Raw genomic sequence first — 27,407 nt, 5'->3', positions numbered from 1 at the left:
CGTCGTAAAGCGGTCACTTTTAAATCGTCAAGTCTCGTATTCATTTTTCATAGAATTTATTTAAATATCCTACTTATGGCACCAATGTAATGTTTATTTTAATGTATTTAAAGTCTTCTAACACTAAAACATGATGAATTTATAATGTTTATTTATTTAACCGTACAAAAATATTTTTTATACTTAGCTCCATAAGTTCTAATCTCCCTTATATATAATCGCCTCACTCTTTGAAACGTTTCCAAAACCCAGTGGAATTTTCTCGGCGTCAGGACAACGATAGCTTCTCAGAACATCGCGAAGGTTCGATCAGAAGCGTAGCAAGGGCTGGCGTAATATGTAGTTTAAATACAGTAAGAATCGAGAAAATCCTTATCAGAATAGATAAAAAAGTTGTAGTTTTCCTTCTTATACAACAACGGAAGCTGGCTTATTTTGGCCACATTTTAAATACGAACTGTTAAAATTTTTTATACATAAAAATTACGAGTGAAAGAGAGATCTTCGTCAATTGTATGACACTTTAAAAAAGCAGTAGATACCGTTCGAACTGAGTTAATGTTAGCCAATTCATGATGAGAACGCGGTTGTTAAAGAAGAATGAGTTACGTATTTGTGTCAAAAGTGTCCGAGTCAATCAATGCATTAGTTTATACAATGTTTTTAACTCTAGTTGCTATTAACTATAGACATAAAAAAAGACTGTGAATCTCATTGATAATCCTTTAGAGCTATAAGGAGATTCCATAATTTTTAATTAATAGTATTGTAACAACTAAATACCTGAGTAAATTGTGAACTCCAATATCATTTAACCTTGCTTGAACTTCTTCACTAGGATGTTGCATATCTGTAGTATACAATTTTGTTTTGATATGATCTAGGTCGATTTCCATGGATGAACAAATTTTTGTGCGGAATATTGGAATTACTTTCTCAGCTACCTTAAAGAAAGTTATATTTTAAGAACATGATTAATAAGCATTCCTTTATCATGAGATTCAAATACTAGAGCTGATGGAAAGCCAGATATGGAACCCGAAAAGTCAAACTAGTTTTGCTACGGTAGTGTTCCCGGTATTGACAGCATTTGGAATATAATTAAGTTCAGAAATTTATGTAAAGGATCACGCAAGTTCCCTGTGCGTACTCATAATTATTGTAGGGCTAATCTAACATGGTCATCGAAAATCCCCCTTCTTAGATGAAAATTGAATCCCTCATAGAATATTTCAATTATTAATTTACTTGTATACCAGTTTCCGAACGAGTGAGATGTTCCAGCATGGAGCCGGTAAGTTCATTCTCTTATACTTTTCATCTATCTTATGACTTTACTTATATTATCCACCTATATTGTACCTATCTCGCTAGTTTATGTAAATTACTACTACTATTATCATTATAGACCTTAATGTCAATTATGTTTGCCACGCGGTCTTGTCGCTATTGTTATTGTAATTGAGATTGCCTGTCGCTTAATGTGACACGTATTTTGTCTTTACTTGTTGCAATTAAATTGCGTGGTTATTAGCGCCCATCTGCAATCACAACCATCCTCTTTATCTGTAGAGGATGGTTGGGAAAATCGCCCGATCCCAATTGTATGAAAACCGCCTGTTTGATTACCTGGTCGCAGATATCCACCCCGGTATTTTGTAAGTACCTTTGCCGCTTTATCTGTCAATCCTAAGCTGAAGTGTTTTATGATTAGAGACACTATTGATCCCAATTTCAGTGATTTATAATATTTATAATAGTTTATTTTTCTCTTTGACGAGGCACAATTAATAATATAAGTACGATGATAATTAGCAATTGCCATGTTAATAGCCAACGTTCGCAACGGACAGGGCACTTGAAGAAGAAGAAGATAATTAGCAAAAGAATACTTGTAATAATATTTACTGTATAGTTTATATGAATATATTTGTCTTATTTACTTGTATTTATATACCATTACGTGTTATGAAGGTTGAACAATTATTAAATTCATTTAGTGGATTTCAGAATAATTTTAAAATAACCATTGGCATAACTAGTTTTTAAAATATTTCTTTTTAATCTCTTCAGAATATTACCGTTGCATTTAATTTTTGCATATACAGTACGGTCGCGTCACGATGCCGATCATCCGAACAAACCGTTTTTCCGATTCCGTTTGGATTACCTATGACTTTTTTATTGGGAGAAGAAAAACTGCAAAACACAATGAAAATGACTGAAAATGCTTTATGTATATTAATAAAATAATATATTATACAAATATATATATATATATATATATATATATATATATATATATATATAAACTAAGGTACACTCGGAGAGTGGTGGGTTTTTCGGTCAAAGTGGAGAAATAAAAGACAAAGAAGATGGCTACTTCATCTATTTATTGAAGACGTTTCGCTTTCTGCTCAGAAAGCATCATCAGTTCATCTAAAAAGAACAATATGAAACCAAACATCCATAGAGAAGTTATAACCAAAGTGTGTTACCTTACAAAGACATGTAGCAGTCAGTGATGTTAAAAATATGAAAAAGCTTACAAAGCTGGACATTCAGAGTTAACGTTGTATATAGTTATATACATCTTCCGTTTCTTCATTTTGAATGGCCCTTACAATTTCTTTACCCTTGAGCATTCCTTGGGTGTCAATTTCTTTGTCACAGCCACCGTATGCCCATTCTCGGACCTCAAATTCAGTCATTATTGTCGTGTTGTCCTGAGCCAGCTGAGCAACAAGGTGGCTTAAAATAATGTCTTTTTCATTGAATGAAGAGTCGTCAACAGCCACTAAGTTTGGGCTCAAGTTTTTCCAAGAAAGTTGAATCAAACGTTGTGAAATGGATGACCAACAATTTGCCAAATTGAAAACGACGTCCTTAAGATTAACTATCTTCAAAGCTACTACCAGATCCGTTCCACTTTGCTCGTCAGCAAGAATGTTAGAGAGTAAAGCTTTTCGATAGCGCAGTTTTGTGTTCTGGATGACATTCTGGTTCATTGGTTAAATCATAGCTGTCGTGTTGGGTGGTAAGAACGTGACAAAAATTTTACCATCTTCACTACGAAGTTCATCAGCGGATAGATGACCAGAGCAGTTGTCCAGCAGCAACACTGCCTCCTGAGGGAGGATCACACGTGCGAGATGACGACGAACATCAGGGACGAATTCAGTTTTGAACCAATCCAAGAACAAATCTCTTGTCACCCATGCACTTTTTTGCCCTCTATACCATACGGAAGATTAACAGATTTGAATGCAGGAGACTTGTCAGCCGTATCCGCAACAAGCAAACGAAGTTTGTGAGTCCCTAAAGCATTTGCACAAGACTCTTTCATAATTTTTCGACCAGGAGCGTTCTTTTCTTGAGATGACACCAATTTGTGGTCTGGTAATATGCGCCAAAATAACCCACTTACATCTACATTGTAAATTTGCTCAGCTGTCAAATTGTTTTAATCACAAGTTCTTTAAATTCAGTTCGGAAGGCTTCGATGCCGTCGGCATTACTCGAAAGTTTCTCACCCATAATTTTAAGATGTCTAACCCCATGACGTCGTTTGAAGTTGTCCAACCAACCCTTACATGCGGTCCAAATCTTGGTGATTAGGTGATATTTCACGATGGAAATGACGGGCTTTTTCACACAACATTTCACCACTCACAGGAACATGCTTTCCCCGCTGTTGTAGGAACCACATGGACAACGCACTTTCTACCTTCGGATATTCGGGGGGTTTGATGGTTTTCCTCTTTCCTGGACCGCTTCTCGTTTCGCCGACGAACTTTTCGATCTTTTCTTTGTTCTTCTGAATGTCCGTAATCAACTTGAGAATTTTGGTCTTTTGTTCGATAATCAAAGTCACGTGTTTACGTGGAGCAATCGTGATACGAAAGCATAAACAGAACTAAATAATATTTAGGTTGGCAAGGAAAGTAAAAACCGATGTTCGTCATTTTGATTCATGTCGATTTATGTCGATTCAATCGTGGGGGACGCAGGGGGGAGTCGCGCGACTAACGCGACCGTACTGTACATCGTAAATTTTATTAAATATTTTACATGTATTTGTTATTTGTTTTTATAATGTTACATTATTTCTTGTTTTAAGCATATACTTCTCGTTGTTTTTTTTACTATCGTTTTACTTTAAGAATATTCATAGTTTTGTTTGTTGTCATATTTTTTACATCATATAACTAATTTTGTTCAGCGCATTATCTTTTTGAAGTTAATCAATATAACACTTTTAGATCAAACGTTTATTCTTTTATTTCACGACATACGTATTTGATTATTTATTTCACCGTAATTAACATTATCTCTTTCAGGTATAATTTATTATTTGAGTTTATTAGTTTATCTTTATATGTATCAATGTATGGTGTCGCATTATTAGCGTTTACCGCTGGACATAATTACCCCTTTATCTACTGTTTTATTACTGCGTAGTAATCGTCTTGTATCTTTCATGTTATCGTTCTCGTCGTCTTTCTTTTCCTTTCCCTCATTTATTAGGTTTCCCTATTTCTTTCAAAGATATGGCGGTGCTCAAAATTTTCTTCTCTTTCGTGTTCTCTTGTCTATGTTACTCGCGTACCACTTGTAGTCTAGCTCTGTCGAAGCTCTACCAAGACACCTCTACCAGACTGAAGCCTGGACCTTAGTATCGTGTTTTGTGTAACCCTGTTGCCAAAGATCAGAGCATTTCTCATCTTCCCTTAGACACATTCTTCCAAAGCCCAACCCTGGTAGCTGTTTATACGGTACACAATTAAGTCGCTCCCACTAGTGGGATCTGAAACCTTCCTTTTGTTTTTTGATCGTTACAGTTTGCTGAAAATTTTTCCTAGTAGCTTTTTTATGGATTGATTTTTTGCATTAATCACTACCTTTTAGTCCGCGTGTATTGAATTATTGCTTCTGTAGTTACTTATTACTAATATAGCATACTATTGAAAGCGATAAGTTTATTATTTAAATATAAAAGATACAAAAGCTTCTTACCTTAGAATTTGATTGGTTTACGGATATTTTTGATTTTTCAACGCTTGTTTGTGAATCAGTAAGTATATCGTCAATATTTATAACTGGTTTTGATTTCACCCCTTTTGGTTTCACGGATAATGAGATTATTAGGTCTTGATTACACTACAATCATTAAAATGAATTGATTAATAGCAGAAACAGGTGGCAAATCAGATACAATATTTAGGATAGAAGACAACAGACTTCCAAAAAAACTATTGAATGCAAGAATACAGCGGAAGGAAGAGACGTATTGGAAGACCGAGAAAGCGAGAGAGGAATGTGGACGAGGACGCTAACAATCTCCTTGGCAGTCGATCGTGGAGGAAAACAGAAGGTATAATTGTCAACGGAGTAATTATCAACAACTTAAGATATGCTGATGATACTTTTTTTAGCGGTATCAGACCATAGTAGACCAATGGGTTTAAAAGTTATTACAAAAAAAAAACGAAATGAATAGTCATCTGCAAAAACAATAATATACCTAACAATATAATTGATATTACTATTGACGGAGAAATAGCGGAGAGAGGACAGTCGTAAAAATATTTGAAAAGAATGAAAAAAAAATTCATGTCAAAAAACTGGAATAAAAAATATTGAAGTTCTTATTTAATAAAGTAATATATCCTTCATAAATAATACTCCTCAGCAGTCAATCTATTATTTAAGAAAAGGGATAAAACCATGGAGACCACCTGAAGGTTTCCAAAACGATGGTTCGAAAGGTTGATAGCGGAGTTCTAAAACTTCTACGTCTTTTTGTGTAGACATGACTCTGTCTGATTTTCAATGTGCCTCCAGTAAGTTGTCACTGCATCGTTTTCGTGGTCTTTCCACTGATAGTCTTTCTATTGAGTAACCGTCTTTCTCCGTTTTTATTACTCTGTTTTCCATTGCACTCTACTCTTCTCTTTCTTTCCCAGTCCTTGATGTTCTCTACTTTTCATCTCCCTCGTCAATCTGTACTTCTAGCTCTGTCCCATAATATCTTAGGATCAATTTTTCTAAGGGTTTTCGACTCTGCTGTTTCTAGCATTCTTGTTGTTCTCTCTGTGTCGTGTCGTGTTACTGCCGCGTATGTGATTATTGGTCTGATGACTTTTGTAAATTCGGGCTTTCATTTCTTTCTTGATATTTTTATTTCTCTATATTGTTTCATGCCATTGATTTTCCACTTATGGTTGAAGCTTTCAATAGCTAGAAAGTGTGATGCCTAGATATTTATTTAAACTGCATCACTTGTTCTATTATCTGACCCTCCAGCTCTAATTTACATCTTAATAGATTTGCTGTATAACCATGTATTTTTGGGGAAATGAACATTAAATTTTCTGGTGGTTATATTAAATTGGTGCAGCATACGTTGTAAATCACCTTCACTTTGAGAGATTAGTATGGCGTCATCTGCATAGCCGATTATTTTAAGTAGTTTTCCTCCCATTTGGTATAATTTTTCTCTTACTTTTTTATTATTTCATCCATGATCAGGTCAGTGACAGATCTAGAGAAGGAACTTCCAATGAAACACCAACCAAAAGTCATAAAAAGATAAACATATACGACATAAAAGACATAAATAATAGATTTTCTTTAATTCCGGACCTTGTTGGGGGAGGGGGATTTCCCCATTTGCCCCTCCCGTGTGCCCGCCGCTGGATCAGGTTGAATAATAGATGTCTCAGGAAATCCCCCAGTCTTATCCCATTGTCAGCTTCAATTGGGTCAGTTAGTTCTTCTTCTACATTTACTTTTATTGTGTTGTTCTGGTAGGTATTTTTGATCGTTCTTATTATTAGTGGTGGTATCTCTCTTGCGATGGGTAACGTTCTTTAATTGACCCTGTCAAATGCCTTCTTAAGGTTACGAAACATAAATATCCCGGTTTATTGTATTCTAATGATTTCTCTTACACTTGCTTCATTATAAATAAAACTTCGGTGAATGATCTCCTGACCTAAAATCTTGTTATTCTTCTTCTAGTGTTATAGATATATATTCAGTTTATTTGTTATCACTTTAAATGTTAATTTTAGTATTGTGTTTATTAAATTAATTTAATAATTAATTCCTCTGTAAGTCTTGGGGTCCGATTTGTCTCTTTTTGAAGAGAGGATGATAATCAATAGAAGAAACAATAGGATGATAATCTTTAAACCATTATCTATTTCGGAGCTCTATCCCGATAAAAAATTTCATAACTTCAAGATATTTTATAACATATATTGTAATAATAAATTATACAAACAAGCTAGAATGTTAATTTTGGGACCCAAAAAAATATGCAAAAAAGTTTACTACTCCTACCCTCGGCTTCCCCCTAAAACCACCTCCGCCTCGGGGAACAAACGGAAAAATCGATTTACCAAGAATATGTGCGTGGTAAAAAAAAATAATTCAAATTAAAAATGTAACGAAAAATGTAGAGACAATTTTGAACAAAAAATTTCATTGGCAGTTTTGGTGTAAAATAAACCGATAAAATTTATCACTTTCATTGACCAGTCAGAGAATTTAAACTTTTACATTACAAACAATCGCACGTCACGAGAAATGCATCCACGAAAACGAGAATAATAGTTCTCAACAGTTTAGATCGTTTGTAATGTCACTTGTCAAAACTCAAAACCGCAATTTTATGCTATAGATTTTAACACTTTAAGTATCTCTGGTATTACCCTTGAACCACACATTTTCGCCAGAGTAAATGAGTAGTACAAATCAGTTTTCTACCTATTTATCAACGTGTCTGAATGTGTTTTTTGAAGTGTTTTTTATTACCAATATAAGGATACTATACAATAGTTTCAGAATAAAAAAATATACACCAAAAGTAAAGAAAATTGAAAATTATTTTGAGTATGATATTTTAGAAAAATGTAACCTCAATATTTCCTCTCAAATATAAATATTTATAACCATCACAAATATGCTAAATTGGTTTCATAATGGTCATTTTTGTACATTTTTGTCATACATTACGAACCAATCTATTTGCGCTCAGCAAATATTTTCTACAATACTCCAAGATGCATGTTTTTTTTTCAGATATCCAAAAACTATTCTGATATACAGTATTGGAAGAGGGGCCTTACAACTGAACAGTTAGCCAAAATGTTACATGAAATAACAGATGATCAAGCTGAACATTCCGAGATTAAAGGGGACTCAGATGCTGAGGATATAGTAGAACCTGACACACCATCAGAAAGATCTTCTAGCAGAAGTTCGTCTACAATACTGCCGTCTACTCCGTCTGGAAGTGGTACAGGCAAAATAGGCATAGTAACTCACTACGAGCCCCTACGTAGTAAACGTAAAAATTCTACAATTTGCGACTGTTTAGAACACGAGGATTCAAATGATTATGTAGCAGACAGAGATTACCAGCTCGAAAAACCCTCAAACAAAAATATGAATGCTTCATCATCAAGTGAAGATGAAGCAACTTTCGATGTTACCAATGATTTTAAGGGGTGTAAAGAACCAAGAATAAATATTGAATTTAAAAATCGTAATTATGCAGAATTTAAGGGTTCAAAAGTGGAAAAGTGATACCGTCTTCTGAAGACCCAGTAATCAGTAATTTTCTTTAATATTTTTTTCAATGATAACTTCTACATTACATTGTAGAACAGTCAAATTTATATGCCGTTCAAGCCAACAAAAATTTAGATTTGTCTATTTAGATATGTTACGGCGTATAAATTTCTAAGCCGGGGGGTAAAAGTCGTAAACTTTTTTGCATATTCTGTGTGTAGACTTGTATAGTCTTAAAATTGACATTCTCAGCAAAATTCAGCTTCTTTGTATAATTTTTAGAGTGAAATTTTTGTCTCTGACGACTGGATTATCTTAGAACATAGAACATAGAAATAATAAAAAGTATTTGTAATTTAAATCAACTCACCTCGCTGGTTGTAAGATGTAAATTAACTGTATCGTTAAGTCTAATGTTAGGACCCTGAACTATAGAACGACGTGGGTCGTCAGGATCAAATATAACATTGACATGATGGGAGTTTTCAGATTTTACAATTTTCTGCTCCGAAGGTTCATGAGTAGAGATATGACTCGGATCTCGAGGAGGGGGTGGAACAGGAACTACTTCCACTTTACTTGGTTCTTTAAATGACGCAACACTGGGTTCAACCGGTTGAATATCTTCATCTTGTATATAAGGATCGCACGGTTCACTATCATCGGTCATCACGCCATGAAGACATTCAGGACACTGCCGAATAACAACATGAATGTCGCCGTCTTCTTCCGATTTTCCTTTAATACATATTACCAATTTACTTCCAGTTTCTCCCTAAAATATAAATTAAATTGAAAAGCAAATTCTACGACTATTGTCACCCCTACCACCCGTCATATATTGATTTTACTACTTGTATTGGTTTAATCGGGGTTTTTAGCTGTTTTAAAAATTTATCAAGTATTTTTCTATCTATTGCGCCAAATGCAGATTTCAAGTCTACGAATACTAGTACTAGTTCCTCCCCTGTCTTTTTTTTCTATTTTATGCATATACATATCCTGCGAAAATATAACATCCAAATTTTAGCAATCACAGACACTCTCAGTCAGACAAATCCAACTTTCGCAACAACATCTAAACCACTGTCAGGTTTCTTGCAGGAACGGAAAACCCTAGCATTCTACTTTCGTGTTCCCTCAAAACCTTTAGCCTCCCGATGTGAATTTCCTATTAATAAATTTATACCTTAGAAATAACCAAATCCTTACGATAATTTCTTACCACAAGCATCTAAATCGCCCGTTTTCTATTAGAATTAGAGAATTAGAATTAAAAATATGCTTTATGGTCACTGAAAATTGTACAATTTCATAGACTGTAAGAAAGCTTACAAAAAGTCAGAAAATAACAATTACAATTTACTGAAATTACATAAATCGTCAATATCACAAAATAAATGATAATAAAATAAACAAACCATAGCAAAATTTAAATAAATTGCAAATTGCATAATAAAACCTTACGAACTAATGTGTTGAAGTTGCTACATATGGTACCCAAATATATAAAAATACTTTCTATTGTTATTCATTAAGAAACTCTTTTACTGAAACATAAGGTCTTTCAGATAGACAAGCTTTTGTCATTTTACGGAACTTGGGGAAAGACGTTGCAGATTTAAGTTCTAAAGGGAGATGGTTGTATAGCTTTTTTGCAGAATATAATACAGATTTCTTTACTACTCAGTGGACGGGTCGGTAAATGAACATAAAGGGTTGAAGTTCTGGTAAAGTAGTCATGATTAGGTCTTGCTGGAAAAACATGTAGGTGTTTACGAATTAAGCAAACAATTTCTAAAATATATAAACAGCGAAGCGTTAAAATCCCTTGATTTTTTAAGTAGCTTCTGCAATGTGTTGTTCTTAGGCCAAACAAATACCATATTACTCCTTTTGTACTTTAAAAGTAACATCAGATTGGGCAGCTGTACTAAAACCCCAAAAAGGCAGACCATATCGAAGACGAGACTTTTTGGAAGATGCTAAATTGATTTCCTTCAAAACAGATCTTATTGATAGCAGGTTGAGGCTAGTTTCTTACTTAACAAATCGATATGAAGAGACTATTTAAGGTTGTTGTCTATAAAAATACCAAGAAATTTTACAAAATCAACAATACTGGAAAGATTCGAACGTAGCTTTGAGGTTCGAATCGGTTTGTAAACGCCCCTTTGTCCGCTTCTGGTCGATCGACGATGATAGGTATAATAAAAGGTTGAAGTTGTGGAGTAGAAGTGTTGATTTATTGACAGCTACTGGTAATTACACAATATGATGTTCGTTAGGTAACTACTTATGATTGACTGTGTTCAAATGAGCTCAAATCCCCAATTTATAATCTCACAAATACTTCACACCTCAGCACAGAGGTTATTGCTTCTATGATACTAACCAACTTTTGAACTATTAGCTTACATTACAATTTAATCTAGACCATCATTGCAACACTTAGGAAGTTCAATTAGAAACAATATATTATTTGACAATTCATTAACAGGTGAATGAACTTTAATTATTAAAATATTACTCGATATCATTTTCACAATGTCACTTATACACGGTGAAACTATAATAGATTAAGAAGTTAAGAATAATGTGAGATTACAAATTAAGGGGTTAATTTGTGATTGAACAATACTGATTTGGCTGGTATTAGAAAGTAAGGGTTGAAGGATAATGCTATTGTCTTATCCACGTTAAAATAGAGTAAATTAGAGTCGGACCAGGTTTATATTGTAAGTAGATCAGAAGTTACAGTTGCATGAAAAATTGCAATATTAGAGTTGCTCCAGGTGATACTGGTATCATCAGCAAAAAGAAAAGGAAAGAACAGGAGAAGTAGAGGACCCAATACTAAACCTTGTCCCATTTGCTGTAACCAGTTGTTTCCAATTCTCCAAGTCAGATTGGAACCAATTTAAAGAAATACCTCGAATTTCGTAGAAATTTAATTTTTTTATCAATATGTCGTGATTAACACAATCAAAAGCATTTGATAGTCACAAAAAGCAGCAGTGGCAGTGTAAAACATTATTATTTAGTGCTTGGTAAACTTCATGTAGCCCAGACATAGCATCACTGGTACATTTATTAGATAAAAAGCCTAACTGATTTTGTGATAAAATGTTGTTTTCAACAACAATCGAGATGAGTCGATCTTTTATAAGTCTCTCAATAATTTTAGTGCAGGTATTAAGGCAATAGGTCTATACTTAGTTGCAGCCATTAGATTTCTCACCACCCTTATGAAGAAGAATAATAATGGCTGTCTTTAGGCATTCTGGAAATGTACCTTTTTTAATGGTATCATTATAAAGAATGAATTCGAGACCTTTTTTGAATTGTCGAGCGAGAAAATTTTGCCTTGTTGTGGCAAATTAGTTGATGTTATATTTTTACTCACATTAACGAAGTACTCGTTTAGATTTTCAGAGGAATGCTTGTCGGTGAATATTTTAGTGTTTTTTACTTAATTTTTGTTGTTACTTGAAATGGTATTTGGATTTTCCAAGCTAACGGAGCTCCGCTCATATTTGACTCAAATGAAGGCGTTGGTTCGGAATATGAAGATTCTACAGACCATTTAATGTTTACACCAGTTACCAGGTAGCCAAATTTCCTTATTAAATAATATCTCAATGAATGCTTTAGATTTTATACCTATTTTGAATGAAGAATCACTCGCTGTGACGGCGTCTTTAAGGAGGGCATAACATCTAATATATATTCCTTGATATCTAGCTTCTCTTTAATATAGTAAACCACTTGTATAGGGGTGTATATTGGGCTTGTTGCTTATAACTACATAATGATATTTATTTTCTGTAATTTTTGACTTTTGCTCTGAACTTGATTCGAAATATTGAGGTTCTTTAGTTTGGGTACCATTTGTAACGAAAATTAAACTTACGGTCCGAATTATTTACATTGATTTAAACGTCGTATAAATATTTTAGAATAAAAGTCAGGTTTCAGACCCGAAATTGGTTCACTTCCTCCTTCTTAGCTTTGCTTCGCTTCTCCATCAGACGTCTACAACATCTTTTCTCGATGGCGAAAGCAACAGGTGTTTCCAGCTCTGCACAAGCTTGAAAGAACTAGTAACAATCCACTGTTCTTGAAGAGCAGGATCCATTTAGAGTAAAGCAACACGTGGTACCTAATGTATATGCCAGTCTTTGGAAAAATCACTTCAATGATGCTTTTCTCAATATCCCAATGTAGGTATTCCAACCCATTGCCTATCTTTGGTAAAGCTAATTTTCTTATGTTATAGTGTAATACAGTTTTTATAAAAGAATTTAACGTGTGCTATATGTTTTCGTAGCTTTCTCTTTCAATAGACGATCTTTTGGTCACGAAGTAAAGCAACGATCAAAGAACTTTTGTGTGGATGAAATGATCTATGTGGACAACTTTTGATGTTCATACTTAACTTGATCTGGTTGACGTACATTTCGCATGCCTAGTTTTCTTCCAAAAGTTTGTCATCCTGATCAAAGATGTAATTCTGGTCTTATCGGGACCAATCAGATAGCCAACGTTTTGTAAAAATGTTGATAATTGATATGAAATTTTGCTCTTGGTCTAAGTGGATTTTTGCGTAAACGACAAAACTGCTGAAAAATTATTTATACAATATATCTGCTACCTTAGAATCCTATTAGTTAGTCTTAATTCATTTTATAAAATAATTCATTGCCACAACGATATATTTATTTTCAGTATCCATTTCTAGGAACGGTCCTGAAGTATCAATGACTACTCTCTTCATAAGACGGTTAACATTCTACTATTTCATAGATGCCCTTTTTTACCAACTGGATCACTACCCGCTGTACACAATTCGGATTTTTGATATCGTCGTTTTTCATTTTCCTTGCAGTTTATCCAACAGAACGTTCTTAAACCATTTAAAACGTCCTCGTAATACCAAAGTATCCATCTTATATACCGTAATGTAACTAACGTAACATTTTATTTTTGGGTGTAATTAACTCTAGCTTAGATTCCATACAATGGCCATTTTCAATGGAACTTATCACATGAAGATCAAATAAAAGGAAAAATACAAAATACGCTATTTAGTAGAAAGTTTTGCAACATGAATAGGAAATTATTTGCTTACATTCTCTTTCCATGTAAATTCCAAAGGTTGATCACCAGGACATGAATCCATACAGCAGCATCCGTCGTGCATGTCATATTCGTAACCTTCTTCTTTATCCGAAAGTGGCTCACCGTTTTGTGTAAAATTACCACCGTTTGCCGCATTCACCGCTGAATACGATTTGGGTTTTTCAATTCTCACAGACTGGACGGAAAAATCTTTTTCGAGAAAATGACGAACCTTATCCAAATCAGCCATACATTTCACAATAATTTTTTTTGCTCCATCTGCGTCTACCACCTACAAAATACAAATAAATATAATAACAGTATAGGTTTAAGATAGAATAAATATAATATCTAAATTATATATCAAAAACAGAAGCAACATATACTCGTAATTAAAAAGAAAAATGTATAGTTATAATAAAAATAAAACCATTTCTCTACTCATTAGGTATCCTAAAAAAAGCTAGTGATTATAGATATTTAATGTAAGTATATATAGAGTATTTGAATAAATTGTATGCGTAACCAAAAAGCCGAAGCAAATTTGTAAATCTAAGTGGACTAACATACAAAATTATTTTTTAAATTCAATTTACAAAATTCAGTTTTTAAATTCAAAAAAGTTTATAAATATACTTTAACTCCAGAAGAAATATGGAACAGAAATAGATGGCTTCGGAAATAATAGATCTTATGAAAGAAAGACGAAATAATGAGGGGAAGAAATGAGACCAAATACAAAGCACCGCAGAAAAAATAAGAGGAAAGGTAAAAGAAGCAAAAGAGAAGTGGTTAACAGAACAAATCAGAAAGATTGTAGTCAGTACAGAAGGATATATTTGATAAGTGACACTCTTAAAGTAGTTTTACATTTAGGCCATGTAAGTCTAATGCAATGCAAGTCCTTCTTGCATGGCATATCCCCTGCTAGCTGAACTGTTCATCACAGCTATTTTTGTGCAATTTTGAGATACCACTTTCAGTGGTATATGTAATGTATAAACACCCAAATCTCAAAAAATTGTTAGGTATCCGTAGACTGAGAATCAGCGGTACTAGATTAATTCATGGATACCTGATGGCTTCAGAAGAACCACCTTAAAAGCATATTATCTCTTAGTGAATCCATTAAAACAATAAACGAACAAAATATATGGTATCCAAGAGCAACTGAAAGTGATCCTCCACAACAGGAATTTCAAAACCTGCTAGATTTTTAACGAAAACTAAATCTAGGTAAAAAAACATAAAAAGTCTAGTATTAACATAATAATATGATGGTGTATTAGTTCTTGACTATCATTTATCATGATATTTAATTTAATTTATTTTAAGTTGTAATATATATTGTAATGAAATTGTTCCATTGTCAATAATAACCTGTATAGTTGTGACACAAAAATTTAAAAAAAAATTATTTGCTTTAGTCTCATTTGTCCTCCTCCACATATATATTTAGACTTAAAGTTCTAGGTAATATATAAGAATAAAAATAGAAAAAATATTGAATTTTGTTTTTGTCTCATGCTGCAACACTAAATTCGTAAATCTGCGTTACTGGTTGCATACAATAATTAGGAACGTTTTTTATTGAAGATCCCTTTATTAAAATCACAAAAAGAACTAAATTTTGAATTTAATTTATATTGATATTAATTAAACTATAATCTGAATCAACAACTAGTTACTTTGTAGTGGAGATAAAATTATGCTTATCCTAAAAAAACTACTAATCACTATTCTATAGGTAATTTTATAAGATCTGCTTGTTATTGCGATGATATTAATATACTCTTTTTTGCAATTGAAAAGTACTGGAAGTGTTCGTAAATGAAAATATGAGGTATTGTATACTATGTAACAATTATTTGACCTAATAAAGACAGCCAACTTTCAACAACCTAGTAGAAGAGGAATAACATTGGGATCACATTTATGTCTTTTATAAAATCCTTTAAAAAATTCCTACTACCTAAGCCACTGAGTGGGTTGGAATGTCAAAACTGTCAACTTTCATTCACCTATGTCATATGTCATATAATCCGACAATCAATCAGTAAACAAATCTAAATTAAAATTGTTTTTGTAACGTATTTAAAAAATTCTCAACATGAAAAACAGGAATGTCTCAACTATCAAAGAGGCTAAAGAGACTTTTCAAAGTCTACTTGAATTATCGAGGTTGTTATGTACTGGGTTAGAACCGGAGACATTGGCGATTTGCGTAAGACTTTGTGAATCTGGCGTTAATCCTGAATTACTTGCAAAGGTCATTAAAGAACTCAAAAGTGAAATACAATCAGCAACAGGAGAAACTATGGACGAAACTTGAATCCAAAAATTATTATAAAATTGATAATACTAAAAAAATCTTTAATTTTATTGTTTAAATGCTTGTTATTTAAATATTTAGAATAATAAACTGTAAGTAAAATTATTGTAACTACTGCCATTTTCATATACTGTATTGCCAGTGAAAATGGGAGAAAATTATGTGATATGTATATCATTATTTTTTTAATTATTAAAATATAGTTACAGTAAATAGTCTAGTTTACTTGAAACAGCCTAAAACCTATGGCATATGTTTATTATAACACAATATATAATTTACTATGTCCCTTTATTTACAAATTACATTTCGAACCTCTTTGAAATATGTGTTCACTGTGATCAAAAATATAAGCAACACCAAATGTGTGGATGAAAACTTTAATCTCTCTATAATACTGAACATGTTGAGCCCCAGAACATTGATGGGCATACTAATGTCATATTTACACAATGATAATCTAGGCCAAACTGGTACATACAGTATAGTAAAAATTGGTAAAAACATGCTGTGCACTAATCTGGTCGTACACATGGAGTTAAATGTGTTAATTTCTTAGTATATACATATAAGATGGTTTATAGAAACAGTTTAGACTCTTAATATGCTACTTTTCTCTATCTTCAAATATATTGTTTGAGATATTTTAAAACTAAATTTCTTTGTAGGTGCCTCCATTTTCTTTTAATAATCCATATTATTCTACTTTTACTCTCAAATGGTGATATTTTTACAGTTAAATACAATATTTTTTAAAGGTTTTAACTCAGATGATTCATATATATGTTATTTGAAATAAGTGCAGTCTACAAGTACATGTTTAATGCATAGAATGTTACCAGTTTGCACATGAAGATGAATCTTGAGCTGTGATTAGAAGTTTATGAATTAGTCTTGTATGTCCTATTTGTGTCGATGAATCAAAATTTTGTTTTTTTTTTGTATCAAGAAGGGAAACTCAAAATTGTTGACAGTGAGGTGGATATCATGAAATTTGGAAGGGATTTTCATCAGTGGTCTCAATGCAACGAAAACTCTTGAAAGGAGGACTGACTGTTGCAAAGAAAAACGAAAAATAAAGAAGACAGAATAAGTGATGAAACAAGACAGTTGATGGAAAAGAGACGCACATTTCTAAGCGAAGGAAAGCGAAACACTAATGGTTTCAAAGAATTGAATAAACAAATAAAGAAGGGAGTAAAGGAAGATTTAAGGATCTATATATTTAAGGATCTATATTGAAAACAAGGTAAAAAAATAATAGAAAAGAACCGAGGCCTGAAATGCTTAAGACTTAGGAAAGCCTATAATAATCTCATTGAAGGATAAAGATGGAACAGAAATAAGAGAAAAGAACGAAATCCTAAAAGTTACTTAGACATTTTACTGTGATTTATATTCCTCAAACAAGAATCCAGATAACACTGCAAAGGAAGATCTTAAGAGAAAGATAACAAATGTCAACTCAGAAATACTCCCTAACATAGAATCCTTCGAAGTAAAACAAGCTATTGCACAACTAAAGAACAATAAGGCTCAGGGCCCAGATGGAATACTTGTAGAAATGTTGAAGGAGAGGAGTGAAACTATTCTCAAAGAATTGAAAAATTTTTTCAATGAATGTCTTCACAGAGGAGAAGTCCCAGATGATTGGAATGAAAGTTTGACAATACTTCTCTTCAAAAAGGGAGACAGGGGAGATCTGAAGAACTATATGCCAATCTCCCTGCTGTCCCAAATGTAGAAATTGTTTATGAGAGCAATAACTAACAGGTTAATGTCGAATCTCAACAGCTATCAACCAGTAGAGCAGGCAGGATTCCGAAAGGGTTACAGTACAGCGGATCATCTTCTTACAGTCAGAACGCTAATAGAGAAAGCCAATGAATATCACTTGAACTTATACATTGGCTTCGTTGATTATGAAAAGGCATTCGACTCCATAGAACTTTGGGCAATAGAGAGAGCTATGAACAACTGCAGGATAGACTTCCGATACAGAATGCTCATACATAATATTTACAAGAAAGATACAATGAAAATACAAATAGATGCGAGAACCAATCAACACAGGAGTTCGCCGCCAGGGAGATGTTATCTCACCAAAGCTATTCACACTTGGACTGGAAGATGTGTTCAAAGACATTAACTGGGTAGATATTCGCTACAAGTTTCGAAGAACCAAGATGACGCAACTATTTCAAGCTTCGGAAAAAGTAGGTCTTAAGATGAACTCGGAAAAAACAAAAATAATGACAAATACACCGAATATTAGAGAAATAACGTTGAACGACATAAATTTAGAAACAGTAAGCGAATACATCTACCTGGGACAGATAATAAAAGTTAACAAAGAAAATCAAACTGCCGAAATTACCAGAAGAATAAGGTTAGTAAATCAGTGTATCCTCCCTATACTCACGTATGGTTCACAGACGTGGACACTCACCAAGTCTAATATGGATAAAATAGTAAAAGCACAAAGAGCGATGGAAAGATCAATGCTCGGGGTGAGACTTATAGACAAAAAAACAAACAAATGGATTAGAAGCAAAACCAAAGTAAAATACGCAGGATAACATGCTGCCAAATTAAAATGGAGCTTCGCAGGACACAATGCCCGACTGAAGGATAAAAGATGGAACCACGAAATACAAAAATGGAGACTATGGTTAGGAAAGAGAAGCAGAGGAAGACCACAAATGAGATGGGCTGATGACATTTAGAAGATCGGAGGACACAACTGGAAGCAAGTGGCGCAAAATAGAAAACACTGGATTGATTTGGAGGAGGCCTATGTCCAAAGTTGGATTACTTAATGCTGAATAAGAAGAAGAAGGGCTTGCTAAGACTTCTGTATGGTATTTAAAAAAAAAACTTTAAGTCTGGATATAATTGTATGTTTTCAGTCTTAATATTAGTAGAAGCAGTTTTGAAGAAAGTTGGCGAGTTTCGCATTCAGGTATTTTCAGGTATATTATTATTTTTTAATGGACACTCCCTGTATAATTAAACTATGGAAAGAGTTTAATTATTCAGGGAGTCTGTGAAGAAGAGTGAATAGTCTGAATGATCAGTATATAGGTACAGTTTTAAGAGAATGAGTAGTCGTTAAAGAGTCAGTGTATATTGTTACTTTTTCATTTCCTGTCGATAATGCGTTAACTGCTTGAAGAATAGAGAAAAAATCAGCAGTATGGATAAAGCTAAAAAACGGAGGAATGCAAGATTTGGTTAGATCTGTATTTGAAATTACAGCACACTCAACAATTAAGTCAAAACTGTTGTAAGTAATTGGAAATTGAGACACTTGTACTTATTATAACTAATAAAAGATTAAAATCTATTTAAAATTAATTTATTCTAGGGAGGTTTCACTGAAAATCATATTGGAGTTGTGACTGAAACATCAATATTAGTACCTAAGATGTGGTGAGAGATGCTGTAGCAGAGATTGAAGTTTAATAGTCGAATGGGAGTTTAAGAGATCTTTACTTAAATAAGGTTACTTATATAAGATCTTAAATAATATGCTATGTTTTCTGTATCAGCAGATATTCGACACAAATATTTCAAAAGGAGTTTGTTAGTCTTAACATATCATCAATAATAATTGATTCTTTCTCAATATAAAAACCAGTAAAAAGGATTCGTTTTTACGACCACAACTGGTCATAAAATGTTTTTTCCTAGTATCTAAACCGCTTGCATTAGAAAAACGGGTATTAATATTTATCAAGGAGTGGGTCAAAATTGGTTTATTGTTTTTCGGAACTCATAAAAGAGCAATAAATCTCTCAGTTTTATTGTTTTATATTATGCATTTTTTCGTAAATGTATCGAAACAGTGTCTATTTCTGGAATTTAAGCCACTGTTTGGAACGTAAAAGTTCGTTACAAACGCTGAAAATATTAAATTTGGAGGTTTTTCTCTACTATAAATTATTGGATTAGAACAGCATTTGATGATTCCGTTCTCGGTTCCCGTGTGGGATAGACATTGTATAATTGCATCCCATCTCAGTTCCCTCACCAACCTGACAGTGTAATTTCAATTAGTATAAACAAAGTATTTTAAGTTTATTTTAAACTAATCAAGCATTTCTTATTACCACTTCGACTTAGAAATTGTTTTCGACGAAGGATTATTTAATCCAAGTCTTCATACTAAGCCAGTTCAAACATCTGGCTCGCTACTTATGTTTTAGAAAGGAGACAACTCGGAACAGAGTTGGTGGTTTCATAGTCAGGGAAGAAGTTCATTGGCTTCTCTGTATAAACTCTCAGCGTGGCTCAGTGTTGTGCATGGAATTTAGAAGTTTATATCTGATTGGCTATCTAACTACAATACAACTACTAAACTCTCTTCTTCTTGTAGTGCCGTGCACCTATAGTGCGTTGGCGAATTATTGTAAGGCCAGACGTCTGTCTTTTGCGGCATGCAAAAGATCGCCAGTGTTATTTATTCATGCCCAGTTCTTTATGTTCCGTAGCCACGACATTAATTTGCGACCTACTCCTCTCTTGCCTTCAATCTTTCCCTAGATGATTAGTTGAGGGATTTTTTTCCTCTCAGAATATGGCCGAGGTATCCAATTTTTCGTACCTTGATCAAATTGAGTAGTTCTCTCTCAGTATTTGCTATTCTTAAGACTTCCTTGTTTCTCACCCTATCTGTCCATGGTATGCGGAACGTTCTTCGCAACGTCCACATTGCGAAGGAACTTATTAATGGAAGGTACTCTTAACGGTTATGTTTTTATGCCGTATAACAATATGGACCATACATAGCATTTAACCATCCTGTATCGGAGATTGAAGGAAAGATTGCGGTTTAAATTGGATAAAAGCTTGTCTTACTTGTTCGGTTCGACATTTTATTTCTTGGTGGGGATCCCATTGGTCATTCATCATCATTCCAAGTATTTAAATGTTTTTACTTGATCGATTGGAGCATTATCTACTTGCAGTTGTATTCTTAAAAGTGCGTTTTTTCTTATTGCCATGCGTTTAGTTTTTCCAGCATTTATCTTCAAGCCATATATTTTTCCTACGGTGTTTATTTTATTTAACATCAACTGCATATCATGTTCGTTGTCTGTTATTATCGCCGTGTCGTCGGCGTAACGAATGTTATTTATCGGGAACCCGTTTACCTTTATTTCACACTCAGTGCCTCTGCAAAAATGTTCTCCACATAGAGATTGAAGAGCATAGGAGACAAAATAGACCCCTGTCGCACTCCTCTTAAAATTTCAAATTCTTCTATGTTGGTTGATTTGTTCAGCCTCACTCGTGCTTTTTGATTCCAATAGAGATTCTGGATAACTCTTATATCTTTCTCGTCAATGTTAGCGTCGTGTAGCATTTTTATCATTGCGTCATGTTTTACGGTGTCAAACGCTTTTTCATAATCCAGGAATGTTGACTATATTCTTTCGTTGATCCATACAGTTTTGTACAAGCGTATTCAAGCAGAAAGCTGCTTCACGTGTACTCAATCCGCTCTTGAAACCAAATTGTGTCTCACCGCTTAGATCTTCCAGCTTTCTGAACATTCTTGTGTGAAGGATGCGAAGAAACACCTTAAGCAAATGGTTCATTAAACTTATCAGTATGTGGTCTTTGCATTTTGTCGCTCTTTGTGATGCAGGGATCATTATAAAGGTTGAATAAAGCCAATCCGTTGGAATGTGGTCGGTGTTATATATGGCATTGAAAATTGTTACCAGCATGTTGATGTTATCATCTTCCAACAGTTTTATGGCTTCCGTAGTAATTCCATCCGGTCCAGGGGCCTTGCCTAGTTTTGCTACTTCTATAGCTTACTCCACCTCGGCGCGAATAATGGGAGGGCCGGATAAATTTTCCGTGGGTAAGTTAGTAGTTGGCAGGTTCGGTCTATTATCCGCAAATAGGGACGAAGCATAGTTTGCCCAGATTTTAGCTACGCGAGTCTCATGGTGTTTCTTCTATATACTCGAAATTTCTTTGACCTTTTTATGTAGTCCAAAGCTGTCTCCCTTTTCTTGTAGTGATTCCAATTCTTCACAACATTCTTTCATCCAGCTTTCCTTTGCGTTTTTAATTCTTGCCCTTATCGTACGTTGGATTTCCTTGTAAACTACAATAGTCTATTTTAGAACGATTAATATATCTATAAATCTTAACAAGGAATTTTTCGTCTGCACTACAGTAATGATTTGACAATTTATTAAGCAAACAATATTAAGCTTTGTCATGCATTTAGTTTTAAGATCTTTAGACAGCATTTCCAAGTAAGTTTAGTGACGAAAATGAGTCCGAAAAGTTTCATTATCTTTACAACAGGTGAAGTACCATTTACAGTAATTTTAGAATTTATAGTTCTGGCATCCTGCGAGAAAACTTAATGACCTTTGATATCTCAACAGAAAAGTTATTGCGACTTATTCAAGGAAAAGAGTTGTTAACCACAATAAAAACCGTCAAAATCGAATATCTCGGTCACATCATGAGGAACAGCGAAAGATATGGGTTGCTGCAATTAATTCTTAGAGGAAAAGTAGAAGGAAAACGAGGACCAGGAGGGCGAAGAATTTCTTGGTTGAAAAATCTAAGTGCGTGGTTCAACACAACAACCACAAATCTTTTCAGAGCAGCCGTTTGCAAAATACAGATTGCCATGATGGTCACCAACATCCGAAACGTATAGGCCATACAAGAAGAAGAAGATTCAAGATCATTTAAGCAATTGTTCAGTAGCTTTTTAAATCAGTTTGCATGTGGCAACAGTATCTACCTCGACAGTAAATTATTAAATCATTTGTGTAGAGTGCAAACTTGACTGGAAACGTATAAAGGCTATAGGCCAAGACCGACTTTTAGAGAAAGCCATTAATGGAACCCATAATATTCTCTTGCAAATCCAAACCATTGCTAATTAGAGGAGTCATTATCAGAGCTTTGATCATACTATTAAACTTACAATATCACAGAATCACTGCTTATACCTAATAGATACGTTAACTTGTTTTTGGACAAAAAGCTTAAAATTATACAATTACTTATACATACCTCTTCCTTATTATTATTATTATTATTATTAGTATTGGTAAACCTCGAAGATGTAGTTAAAATTGGTTTCGATTCATTTTTTGTGTTCATTTTTAATGCTGATGGCTTCTGTTGTGATGGACTCATTTTAATTTTGGAATTCGTATTATTTGCTGTCAACACTACAAAATCGGTGCTTAAAGGCATTGTTAATGTTGTTAATATTTCTTTAGTAATTTTTTCTGGTTCAGATTGTCTTGAATCTTCAGAACTTCCTGTTGAAATTGTCAAAGACTTTGACTGCGAGGACTTGTGATCTATGGTAAAAAAGTTATTAAAAATAAATTATTTTTTCTATATCAAACATATATGAAATGTAATGGTACATTGTGTTTGGGATTTACAGACTACCATCGGGAATAATTTCTTCTTGATGTCAAATCTGCAACTATAGTTCACATTTTAAAAGGCGACCACTTTCGACTGCTCACAGATCAAGACAGTGGCAATGGTTGTCCTTATGGAGGTAAGAAACCACCATTGTGGTTTCTTACCTCCATGGTTGTCCTATCGTCTTTGATATGTGTCACAGTTAAATGCGAAATATTCGTCAGCAAGATCATTGGTGTTACAACTTATTATGAGCCGTAGCCTTTTTTAGAACGATCATCCATTTAAAATTCCATTCACTTCCGTGTCTTCCCGTCGTCTTACACCACATACCGTCTTCATATACCATATACTTATAAGATGTACTACCTTATTACATTTCATAAGGTGAGGTTCCCCAAAATTTCTACATACTCAGTTATATTACCTACTGCATCGATATAACTTTACACTCGAAACGCTTAAGCGTTTTGGTAATTCTATGCATGTATCCACGTTTGTATCAGTTATCTATAGTAACATTAATATGGCCAGTGTTATCATATGGATCAGAAACTTTGAGACCATTTGTCCCATCAGGCTGTAATACTACTTATTGGCAAACTATATTCTTCTTTTAATTTCTTCGCTGTCATTGTTATTTCAAGTCGGTAACGATCCCAAATATATAAAGGTGCCACACCCTCTAGTTCCATATCATTAATTATTATTCTAGGAAATGTTAGGAACCTTCGGACAATCCATATAACCTTCAATGTAGTGTAATGTTCTAACTTTTAGTGACCAGATTTCTGCAAGATTAAACATTTAAAAACCCTAGAATTTAATCAGTATTATATATGTGATTAAATATGTATGTTAAGTATTTTGTATCTACATGCCTCACTACTTCTGAGTAAGCATTATTCGGTCCAGGACTTTTATTGCTTTTCAACATCTTCAAAGCTCGTTGAACTTCTGAGAATACTAATGTTGTTCTATCATCATGGAAAAGATCTGTAGCTTATGTCTTCCCTACACTTTGTAATTCAGAAAGAGAAACAGAGATGCAACACATCCTTCATCGAAAATAATTTTTTCGATATGACCGTTTAGCGGCCACAAAGAGTTGTGCTTCATTGTTCCAGGTATTTGTTTGAGATTTTTATGAAAGTTAGAACTACTATGTAACGTCAGAAAATTGTCAGCCTCATCACATTCAAATGCAAGCATAAATATGAAATATTATGCCATTGGTATTAATTACTTTTTTCAGGGCAAAGTTGAATAGAATGGATTACAGCCCGTCTTCCTGTCTTAGTCTTATCATTATATTGGCAGGATCTTGAAATGACTTTATGGACTCTGACTATGTAATATGTAGCAGTGAGTATTAGTTTAACAGTATAAGATGCAACAGTTTATGCCTATTTACTGAGTCACACGCGGCTTTGAAATCCACAAATATGTGACGGAACTCTACATCTAACTTTGAAGTCTCACTGTAAAGATTTGGTAATTTGTTGATTTATTACGTCGAAAGGCGTACTGCGATATGCCTCAACTATTCATTAGACGTAGGTAAACATTTTGCTGCACAATATATTAGACATAGTGAGTCTCTATAGGTATCACATACCATCATGTCTATTCCTTTTTGCAATAAACATAGTGTACCTAGTATCCAGACAAAACGTTCAAAAAAATAATCCCGAATCACATCCTATAAACCCTTTACAATGCACCTTTACAAAACACCGGCCGTAAAAGCCTACACTCCGTGATGTATCAAATGGTTAAGATGTATCAAAATAATAAATTATATGAATAATAAAAAACTAAGCCAAACGGTTTGTTTTTATCGTATTCTTATGAGTAATAAACCCAGAAATATTAATATAATTAAACACATTTGTAGTGAAAATTATTTGTTGAAAACCCTTTATAATATTGCTCTGATGTCTTTGTCCATCAAGAGTTATCATCCATCGGAGTTAAAGCATGGAGAAGAGTTGCCAGAGACAGGGGCGAATGGAAGATTGTTCTGGAGAAGAATTTGGCTCATAACAAGCTGTAATGCCACTGATGATGATGATGATGTCTTTGTCCAAAAGAAAATATGTTCAAATTTTTTTAGATATTTTTGTTTACAACTTTTTTATTTTTAATTTTACGATAAAAAGTAGCAGATATAAGGTTGTAGAAAATTTAATTTGCTACAAATAATGTTTGATAAAATTTTCTGTAGTATTGCTAATTTATGAGATACAACACGAAAACCTTTTACCCACTTTTTCCAAGATATACTGCGACTGGGGGACAAGGCAAGCGACCCCACAAACTTGAACTTAAGCTCAAAAAATTGGGTCCTCTCAAAAATGTAATCTCAATGTAATTTTTCAATGGACTAACAGATTTGAGGTCTGAAGTAGTTGGTATGAAATATAAACGAATCGAGTAGTTTATTGGGCGATAGAAAACGAATGCTAATTATTTATAAATTTTCTTCGCATTGACTTATTTAAACTAAACTCACTTATTTTGCAACTAAGGTCTAATCTGGTAGAATATTTGTAGATTAAAACGATATAAAAATTAGACATGTATAAAACCAAATTTACCAACAATATCTTCTTTAGAAGTATCATTTCCATCTTGAGGTAATTCTTGCAAAAAATCTATAATATCTCCTAAAAGTTTGTGAAGATCGATCAACTGCAGCAATATAGGTGTATCTATATATATTTTCCCTCCTTTGTTCACTTTAACTTTGGCATCAAAGGTAAAACTCTGCGTTTTAAAAGACGGTTTCTTATTTTTATCCAACTTCAGGACGTCTTCGACTTCTTTCAATAACCGAGCGGCCCACATGGCATCTTTATATTGATCTATAGTCAAGTAGTAAGACTTCCCTTGTTGGCCTGGTTTTACGTCTGAGTTCTGAGAAGCTGTTTTTAAAATATCATTTACGACAGGTTGTAATTTCTTTCTTGCCATATATAACTTACTTGTAACGCTTCTGAAACTTCGAAGTCGGGATTTTGCAATTTTATAAACTTTACTTGAAGAATCTGATGAATGCTGAGTGCAAGATTTTAAATTTTGATTCATTTTTGAAGTTTTACTTTAATTTTGAAATGTTAATGACCTGGACAGGTTAACTGAGATACGTTTGGTTTAGAACTATAGATTTTAATTTTCGTGTCATATACTTTAGGTAGCCAGACTTATTTTGACAGTTATATCCATAGATCCATAGACATAATAAGAATAAAGGTTATATCATCTTTACAGCATCAATTTGTAACTTCAAATTTAAAATATATAGTGTCTAGAGTTTTTATAGTAATATTTGTTTTAGATATCACCGTAAAAGAATCACTTAATATAATGACATTAAGGCTATATAACAGTTTTACCAAGAAAAAATAAAAAAGAACTTACCTGAATTATCTAAAACATTCAAGAGAGAACCAAAAGTGATTCGAAAAATTGGAGCAATAATTAACTGACATGTAAGAAAAATAAGCTCTTATAAGGGCTAAATCGGGTACTTGTGCTATTTTAAATATAAAGAAAATAAAAAAAGGTGATGTCTATTTTACTGAAATATAAATAACATGCATACCTACATTCAAAATATGAGAATTGAAATGACAAATATAACGGCTGAACAATATAAACATTTTATACGACACTAATACATAAAAAAATATTCTCATAGGTATAAATATATATATATATATATATATATATATATATATATATATATATATATATATATATATATAAAGATGCCCTAAGTTGATCTGCGAAATTTTCAACTTTTTTATGGATTAGTCTCCTGAAATCCCATTTGAACCTACGCTTATGGTATAGTAAACGTCAATAGCTCAAGAACGGTGCCAAGCGCAAAGAGTAAACGTCAAAGGCGCAAGCTCGAGAGAAACTTTCTTGTACGCGCGCATAT

The 27,407-nt window shown here is 33.4% G+C and overlaps 1 protein-coding gene across 2 annotated transcripts in view; it reads right to left on the bottom strand.

Moving 5' to 3' along the window:
* The window catches only part of LOC140436213 (uncharacterized), a 35,537-nt gene extending 8,889 nt beyond the window's left edge, over positions 1 to 26,648 (bottom strand). Inside the window, exons 1-6 of one of the 2 annotated variants that reach the window (XM_072524909.1) lie at positions 26,059 to 26,648; positions 23,090 to 23,385; positions 13,712 to 13,993; positions 8,951 to 9,355; positions 5,017 to 5,160; positions 784 to 944 (exon numbers count right to left, since the gene is read on the bottom strand). In XM_072524909.1, coding sequence (XP_072381010.1) covers positions 784 to 944; positions 5,017 to 5,160; positions 8,951 to 9,355; positions 13,712 to 13,993; positions 23,090 to 23,385; positions 26,059 to 26,548 — 1,778 coding nt within the window. In that variant the 5' untranslated portion in view covers positions 26,549 to 26,648. Of the gene's footprint in view, positions 1 to 783; positions 945 to 5,016; positions 5,161 to 8,950; positions 9,356 to 13,711; positions 13,994 to 23,089; positions 23,386 to 26,058 lie in introns of those variants that run through there. The other variant, XM_072524910.1, reaches the window with a different exon arrangement.
* Between the last annotated feature and the right edge of the window lie 759 nt (positions 26,649 to 27,407).

This window comes from Diabrotica undecimpunctata, chromosome 3 (genome assembly GCF_040954645.1).
Source record: "Diabrotica undecimpunctata isolate CICGRU chromosome 3, icDiaUnde3, whole genome shotgun sequence".
Classification (NCBI taxonomy): Eukaryota; Metazoa; Arthropoda; class Insecta; order Coleoptera; family Chrysomelidae; genus Diabrotica; species Diabrotica undecimpunctata.
This window is presented reverse-complemented; position numbering and strand designations above follow the sequence as displayed.